The sequence below is a fragment of the Camponotus vicinus genome, unplaced genomic scaffold, assembly GCF_025532165.1.
Source record: "Camponotus vicinus isolate PSW18456_S1 unplaced genomic scaffold, iyCamVici1.0 SCAF_9, whole genome shotgun sequence".
In the NCBI taxonomy this organism is placed as follows: domain Eukaryota; kingdom Metazoa; phylum Arthropoda; class Insecta; order Hymenoptera; family Formicidae; genus Camponotus; species Camponotus vicinus.
In genome coordinates, this window is record NW_028141981.1 from 14,092,191 (window position 1) to 14,100,627 (window position 8,437).

Consider the following 8,437-nt stretch of genomic DNA (forward strand, 5'->3'; position numbering starts at 1 on the left):
TATGTATTGATGTTTTAGAATTTATGAGAGAAACGATTATCTGAGGACGTAGCAAGTACATACATCAAAGCTGCAACAAGATGACAAACACGGGAGGTAAAGTAGTCGCCAATTTGCGACAAAAGTTTGTGTCTCAAAATGCAATACGATGGTTCCCTGGGCATATGACAAAGGGTTTGAAACAAATGCAGCAACGATTGAAAAATGTCGATTGCATCCTAGAGGTTCACGACGCACGGATACCAATTTCCGGACGTTATGCGGATTTTAGCAGGACTTTGACAGGCTTGAAACCGCATATACTTGTATTAAGCAAAAAGGATTTAGCAGATACAAAATATTCGAAAAGTATAGTCTCTACATTGAATAGAGAGGGCTTATCCAATATAATATTTACAAATCTCAAGGATGAACAGTGTAAAAACATGAAGAAAATCTTACCCTTAGCCAAGAAATTAATATCTAATTCATCGCGTTATAATAGAGCGCAGGAAGAGTCTTATTGCATGATGGTTATTGGTGTACCCAATGTTGGAAAGTCTTCTCTGATCAATCGTTTAAGAAGCAATCATCTTAACATGGCCAAAGCTACCCATGTTGGTGCAGAAGCTGGTATTACACGTTCCGTATTGACTCGTATAAAGATATCGGAAGATCCAACAGTATTTTTGTTTGATACACCAGGCATTTTAGCTCCTTCCATTAATGATATTCATACTGGTTTTAAACTGGCTTTAGTAGGATGTTTGCAAGATCATGTGGTAGGATCGTATATGCTTGCGGATTATTTACTGTTTTGGTTAAATAAGAATGGCCGGTTTGAATATGTAGAAGAATTAGGTTTGCCAGAGCCAAATGACAATGTGTCATATGTGCTTACGTATATCGCTGCAAAGCTTAAAAAAACTATGAGAGTAAAAACCTTTGATAAACAAGTGCAAGTTGTACCAAATTTACAATTTGCAGCAGATTACTTTGTTAGCTTATTTAGGAAAGGAAAGTTGGGATCTTATTGCTTAGATATGGATTTAATAGAAAAGTCAGATTGTGATGTTAGATTAGAATGATAATTAGATTATAATAATGATAATTATAAATGTAAATATAATGTAAAAATAAGTATACATATATGATACTTAATTTATAAAAAAAATTTTTAATTAAACAAGTTTATAAATTTCATACATCTTATACCTAACCTTGAAGACTAAGAAACTATAATTTTGAAGAAAGAATTACTTTCCAATTATATCTCATTTTTGAAATCACAAATAACTTTTACTGTTAATTTTTGTATGTTAAAATGTAACTGAGAATTTTACCTTAAACTCTATATATACATATAGTACATATATGTCTAATAGTGCATGTAAAGTTATGTGCATTTATTTTCATAATATAAATATTTAAAAAGATACAAAAGAGCAACTGTTACATATAACTAAGAGAGCATATCATTGCAATTGCATCTCGCTGACTTTCCTTATTATCACCTTCTAGATCTGTTATGCTACTTTGTATTCTTTGGCAGTAGGTCAACCGGTCACATACCAAATCATTTAGCTATAGAAAAAAATCAGCTTCCATTTTCATTTGTGACTTTCGAAAAAAGATGTACACGTAAAAGTGTCGTATCGGAAGGAAACAAGAATAACGAGAAAATTGTATAAAATTGATTCACTTATCGATTTAATTAAGAGATCAAACTTATCGTTATATGTATATCTGATCGGGAACTTCAAAGTTGCAAAGATTGCAACTTGAAAGTTTCACTCTGAGGCATATGTTTCATTCTTTTACTCGAATTAATACGACACTTTGGAATTAATTTATAGCAAAAATGTTTGCGAGAGTAACGTTCTATCCAACTTTGTTTTACAACGTCGTTATGGAAAAGATAACAACTCGAAATTGGTACGATAGGATAGACGAAACTGTTATACTGGGCGCTTTACCATTCCGGCGGATGACAAAGCAGGTATGTTTTTTACAATTTTAATTCAAATTGTTTTTTTATTAAATTTAATTAAAAAAGATGTTGTTGATGCTTTTTTTATTTGATATTTTCTTAAAAAATCTTATAAACATGTGATTATTCTTTTGATAGAAATAGAGAGGATAAGTTTTAATCAAATTTCTATAATATTACTTTACTTATAATATAATATTTATTATTTCTCATTTCTTTTTTTTTAATCTTATTTTCATTTTTTAATAAAAACTCGATAAGATACAACAAAACAAATGTCTTTGTTATATAATTTGTCTTTATTATAAAATAATGTGTATGTGCTTTATAATATGTACATATATATATATATATATATATATATATATATATATATATATATATATATGTGTGTGTGTGTGTGTGTGTGTGTGTGTGTATGTACATTTATATTTTAGTGATATGTATTTAATAATATATTCTAAAATATGTCATATATTTGAAATTTATATCATTTGGACAAATATAATTTTATGCAACTAAATTATAATGTAAGCATTGAAATAAATTTTCTGTTTCAGTTAATTGACGATGAAAATATTAAGGCTGTTGTATCTATGAATGAAGATTATGAGTTGTCTCTATTATCTAACACAGAGAAGGTAATGTGATAGTAAGACTAAAATTTTGAAAATGAAGTGAATATGCTAAAAAGAGTTAACATATGTAGAACAATCTTATATGTGTAAATTAATATTTTTTTTCCATCAGGAATGGCGCAGGCATAATGTAGAATTCCTGCAGTTGTCTACAACAGATATCTTTCAAGCCCCTTCTCAGGAAAAACTGCAGGATGGTGTAAATTTTATTAATAAATTCCGTACTGCACCATCTAGGAAACTGGGTAATCCACCAGGTACTATTAAGGAGAGCAATCAACCTGGTACAGTTTATGTTCATTGTAAAGCAGGAAGAACAAGAAGCGCAACATTAGTTGGATGCTATTTAATAATTGTGAGATTATATAGCATAATTTCTTAATTGTAAAAGAACTCAGAGATTGTTTGAATCATTAAATCATAAAAAAATGTTTTGTTTTAGAAAAATAATTGGTCACCTGAAGAAGCAGTAAATTACATGCGAACAAAAAGACCACATATACTGCTCCATACAGCGCAATGGTCTGCGTTAAAACAATTTTATGCAGAACATATACAATATAAGTAATAAATTAAAAGTTATATATACATATATTTTTTTATTATATTATTTATATGAATGGATATGTGCTGTACACATAGATAAATAAATTTTGATCATTTATTGTTAGATATTATGATGTATATCATATATTCTTGCTAACTCGAACATAGCAAAATAAGAATGAAAAGATAATCTATCATAAATATGAACTTATTACACAATCACATTTCTTAATTATTTATAACAAGTAACGATCGATTTTTTCTTCTTTGATTTCTTTATTGATTTTTATTAGTAAGTTCAATCTTTTTTACATGCATGGATGCAAATTTAGTAGCCTCAGTCACTGCTTTTTCTAAGTGTATTTGAAAATCCTGTGACACTTGTATTGATTTCATACTTGCAACTAACATAGGTTTAAATCCTTTAATAGATCCTTGCTTTCCATTAAAAATTTGAAGAATGACATCCATCCAGGTTTGTGCATTAAATGCTTTAGACACTACCTCCTGTATGAAATAATAATTACTTATCCAGATAACATGATTATTGATTTAAATATAAATTACATGTTGCTGTCTACACACACAATTCATATTAAAATGTATGAATGAAATATAATACCTGTGGTACAGAACATCTTGCTTTTACAGATCCATTGGTAATAGATAGAACCAATATTGGTACTTTAGAAAAGGGAGATATAACTTCGTGCAATGACAAATATGTAGGATTTTTATTTAGACAATGTACGATAAAACACGATGAATCCAATGTATTGGAGATTTCACGAATTATAGAAGCTCTACAAAATGCTATTATTTAGAATTAAGCAAATAATTACGATAAATATAAGATATGAAATATCATATACTTCTCGTTTTCTTTCTCTTGCAACCATATTGTTTTGTTCAAATTCTCTAAGCTTGTCAAGCATTTCTCTTTAATCAAATATGGTAATGTTTCTATATTTGGATCATTAATTTCTTGTTTTATTCGATTTATTTCTTCCTGAAATTGCTCATATGTGAATTTGTTACTTTTTAATGCTTCTTCTAACTCCGCAATTCTCCGACTTATTCTTTCACCGGCCTGTTTCATACGTAAAGCCTCTTGGCCGACAATGGCTTTAACAGTGCGTTTTGTTGCTCCCTTTGAGGTATATGTTAAAAAACAAAAGTGTTGCAAAACACTTGTATTATGTACATGAGTGCCGCAACACGTTTCCCTAAAAAAAAAATAAATAAACATACACATATATAGATATTCATTGTTAAATTGAAATTTAGAAAATAACTTGATATTTAAAATTTGGATTTACTAACTTTGATTTCAAATTGTTAGCATTGATTTCTATGACTTTAATGCCTGTGTAGGGATATATTTCTCCAGGGATCAATGTAATATCATCTTGTTTTAATAGTTCAAGTAAATTTAAAGTTTGCACAGTTATTGCAGCACGGGTTTGTATGATATTATTGATACAATGTTCTATTATTCTCATTTGATCCAATGTAAATTGCTCACCAAATGAATTAAATTGAAATTTTAAATTATCTGCATTGACCGTAGAACCACTTTGATAAACTACTTGCATAATTTGTTTTAAGGCTGAATTTAATAAATGTGTTGCTGTATGATGTTTCATAGCTCCAATACGAATATTTGGTTCTATATCGACTAGACAATCATCTCCTATTTGTAAATACAATTCTGATGTGCTAAAAAATATATAAATGTATTGTTTTATGTGTATTGATTATTTAATGATTTTTTAATGATAATTGTATATAATTAAAATAATTTTATACATATATTTAAATATAGAAAAATATAAAAGATATTTACGGTAAATCTATTTTGGCAAAATATCCAGAATGAATCACATAGCCATTTATTTTTATGACATTGTCTATGTTGAAAAGTAGATTCTTGATAGAAATATTGCCTTTATCTGAAACTTGACCACCTTCTGATGAATAACATACAGTCTTATCCAATATAATACCGATTTCATCAGTACTGTTATATATTTCTTTAACGTTTATAGCTTTTCTAGTCTTATTTATAATTAATTCTCCTACAATATATAAAATAGATATTAGTTTGAATTACATTAAATTATACTTTAATCAGAATATAATATATATCTGTGGAATTTACTCTAATATTACCATTGATAATAATCCCAATGAGTTTGCTGCTAAGTGCTGGAAATTCATAATTGTTTCCATTATACGTATAATTGTATTTAAATGAATCATTTGTTTTAGGCACATGATCCTTTTCAAGTATTTCCAAAGATTCTTTAGTAAGTATGCTATATTTGTCTAATCCAATTCTTGATTGATATCTACGATTATCAAGTTGCTTTTCAAAATCAATTTCATCAAAATGTAATGACTCAATTTCTGCTAATTCTGCTATAGTTTCTGAATTAAGGCCATATGTATCATATAGTTTAAATGCGACAGTTCCGGATAATACGTTAGTTTTACGCCTGTAAATCACGTATTATGAATTATAAATATATCAATATATTATGTTTATAATATTAATGTGTTATTTAACAGATGAAAATAAGCGATTTTTTAATCTATGTCAATATTCTTTTGTTTCAAATATCTTACAATTCTTTCAACATGGATTGCAATTCTTTGTAGCCATCGACTAGACCAGGAGCCATCCAATCAGTGATTGATGCTAGTTCAGGACGAATTTCAATCATCTTACTCCATTTTTTACCAGAGGTATTCCGTAATCTTTTGAACAGATCTTCCTCAAAGTCTATTATTCTTTGTACCTGACAAATTGTATCCAACAATATTAAAATCATATGTAAAAGTCCAGTATCTCTTTTTCCAACAAGAATGATTTCGGGAATCTTTTGCATTACCTGTTTCAGATTATTGTGTAATTCTGGGTAAGCTGCATCTAAGTTATCAGCCACAGTATAAGCAAGTTCAGTAACTATATCAGATTTTTTGAATATTTTCTCTCCCACATTTATCGCATTTCGTAATATTCTCCGCAGTTTTTTGCTGGTAAACATAAAATATCTATTGTATTTACATATAATGTATGTGATAATACATAAAATATATAAAAGATCAAAATATATAAAAAAAATTCTAGATACTGAAACATTACATACTGTTGTTCAGGTAACATATTATCAGCCAATGCAACAGTAACCATTCTCGTGTGATCTGCAAGAATTCTATAACCATAGTCAAGTTTGCCTGTATCATCATTATTAAATGTTCCTTTATAATTTGGCGCGTTCGAGTGCTTTTGTATTGCATCAAATAATGGTCGGAAAAGATCTGTATCATAATTTGATTTTTTGCCTTGTAGAAAGGTGACTAATCGTTCAAACCCCATGCCTGTATCAACATGATGTTTTGATAAAGGTACTATACTTCCATTTGCAAGCCTAATATAAAATATTACGATATTTAATAGACTATGCAATTTTATTACAATTCAATAAACTATGCAATTTTATTACAACTCATACAATTAAACTTTGTATATGTATTATATAAGAAAGAAACTTTTTCAAACAATGAAAGATTTAATACATAAAGTAGTAAAAAATAGTAAACAAAATATATCAAAAGCATTATTTTATGATTTAACTAATTGTACTCCATATGTTTCTTTATAGAAATTGATAACTCACCTTTCATATTGTATAAAAACTATATTCCACAATTCCATAAGATCCGCATATCCTTTATTCACTCGTGCAGCTTGATTGGTATTTCGTCTCATAAAATCCACATGTATTTCTGTACAAGGTCCACAAGGACCTGATATACCCATTTCCCAGAAATTATCTCTCATATCAAAAGGTAAAACTTTGCAGTCTGGAAGACCGAGTTTTAACCAAATATTCTTGCATTCCAGATCTGGACCCATGCCTAACTTCTCATTACCACCGAAATATGTTACATATAGACATTCTTCAGGTATACCATATACATTTCTTAAAAGATTCCAGGCATATGTACAAGCATCTTCCTGAAAATAGTTAAATAAATAATTATATAAAGAAGCATATCAGTATCAACAATATTGTATTATACCTTTATATACATACTTTAAAATAATCTCCAAAGGACCAATTGCCGAGCATTTCGAAGAATGTATGATGATAACTATCATTACCAACAACACTTAAGTCATTGTGTTTTCCACCAACTCTAATACACTTTTGCGAATTGACAATTTTTGTTGCAGGTGGTTCATGATAATCTAAGAAGATTCCTTTAAACTAAAGAGATGTGAGATAAGAAGCATAAATTTATCAACAGATTTTTTTAATAGAAATAAATTTAATAGAAATAAATTTCAGAAAAGACATACCTGATTCATACCAGCATTGATGAATGCTAATGATTGATCAGCAATTGGAGAGACAGGACTGGAACGAATAATAGTGTGTTTTAAATCGTTGGAAAAATAATCTAAAAATTCTTTCCTGATCAAATTTGCAGATTTGTTGTTGCTAAATTGATTATACAAGCGAATGAATTTATGAAAAGTCATTTTTTTTGTTACGGGATTAATTATTGCGCATAAATAATACATAATATAAATAATTAAAACAATTAGTTTTTACAAAAGTCCACATTAGGAGTCATTGGAAATCACTTTGTTTTGCATGACATGGTTAGAATGTACAGACAATTCAATCAATATCCATCTGGAATAAACACGCGTAGTGTTATCAATTTAAAATGTTTATATGTTAATAAAGTTTATAAATATCATACTTTTGAAAATGCAAATATACTATTGATAAATATTAATATATGAATGTATGAAAAAAAGGAATATTTTAAAAATTCGCGCCATCTAAAATTTTAATCGCGCCATCTCTTGTCAAATTGTGTCCATCTATCGGGTTGGCTTATCAAAAGGTCTGTTCTTTATAGCTGAACTGACTGCACTGGGCTGCACTAGTTCAGAGGTTATCTTTTTCCTCCCAATGTAGAGTAAAAAGGATAACCTCTGAATTAGTGCAGTCCAGTGCAGCCAGTTCAGCTATAAAAAACAGACCTAAGGTTCAAACAGAGAGAAGACTGAGAGATGTCATAGCCCGCTTTTAGGTGATCCCTGAAAGCGATACTCCCTCTGTGGACATTAAAAACGTGAACATGAACTACAAAGCCAATGTCCACGAATGTTGGTAACATATATGTCTCAGAGGGTAACATATATGTCTCTCTGATAATATAAATAATATAAATAAAAATATAAATAATTTAATTAATAATA

The 8,437-nt window shown here is 28.8% G+C and overlaps 2 protein-coding genes across 12 annotated transcripts in view; one reads left to right on the forward strand and one right to left on the reverse strand.

Annotated features, from left to right (window-relative positions):
- The window catches only part of Ptpmt1 (protein tyrosine phosphatase, mitochondrial 1), a 49,783-nt gene extending 45,759 nt beyond the window's left edge, over window positions 1–4,024 (forward strand). For 3 of the 7 annotated variants that reach the window (XM_083108345.1, XM_083108343.1, XM_083108344.1), the window contains 6 exons: window positions 19–612; window positions 1,836–1,978; window positions 2,530–2,610; window positions 2,720–2,962; window positions 3,050–3,171; window positions 3,805–4,024. In XM_083108345.1, the coding sequence (XP_082964471.1) occupies window positions 81–612; window positions 1,836–1,978; window positions 2,530–2,610; window positions 2,720–2,962; window positions 3,050–3,171; window positions 3,805–3,823 (1,140 nt within the window). In that variant the 5' untranslated portion in view covers window positions 19–80 and the 3' untranslated portion in view covers window positions 3,824–4,024. Of the gene's footprint in view, window positions 1–18; window positions 613–1,835; window positions 1,979–2,529; window positions 2,611–2,719; window positions 2,963–3,049; window positions 3,280–3,804 lie in introns of those variants that run through there. The other 4 variants (XM_083108348.1, XM_083108346.1, XM_083108347.1 and 1 more) reach the window with 2 other exon arrangements.
- Alars-m (alanine--tRNA ligase, mitochondrial) lies at window positions 2,524–7,994 on the reverse strand. 5 transcript variants are annotated; one of them, XM_083108337.1, is made up of 13 exons: window positions 7,779–7,850; window positions 7,523–7,580; window positions 7,257–7,430; window positions 6,837–7,177; window positions 6,306–6,587; window positions 6,048–6,192; window positions 5,782–5,954; window positions 5,326–5,651; window positions 5,000–5,231; window positions 4,477–4,872; window positions 4,026–4,379; window positions 3,776–3,956; window positions 2,524–3,660 (listed from the first exon to the last, which is right to left on the reverse strand). In XM_083108337.1, the coding sequence occupies exons 2-13, from the start codon at window positions 7,529–7,531 to the stop codon at window positions 3,430–3,432; spliced, it is 2,844 nt and encodes a 947-aa protein (XP_082964463.1). In that variant the 5' UTR covers window positions 7,532–7,580; window positions 7,779–7,850; the 3' UTR covers window positions 2,524–3,429. The 5 variants fall into 5 exon arrangements, with proteins under 5 accessions (XP_082964463.1, XP_082964462.1, XP_082964461.1 ...); XM_083108336.1 differs by having other exon boundaries at window positions 7,811–7,842; XM_083108335.1 differs by having other exon boundaries at window positions 7,523–7,884.
- Window positions 7,995–8,437: the final 443 nt, after the last annotated feature.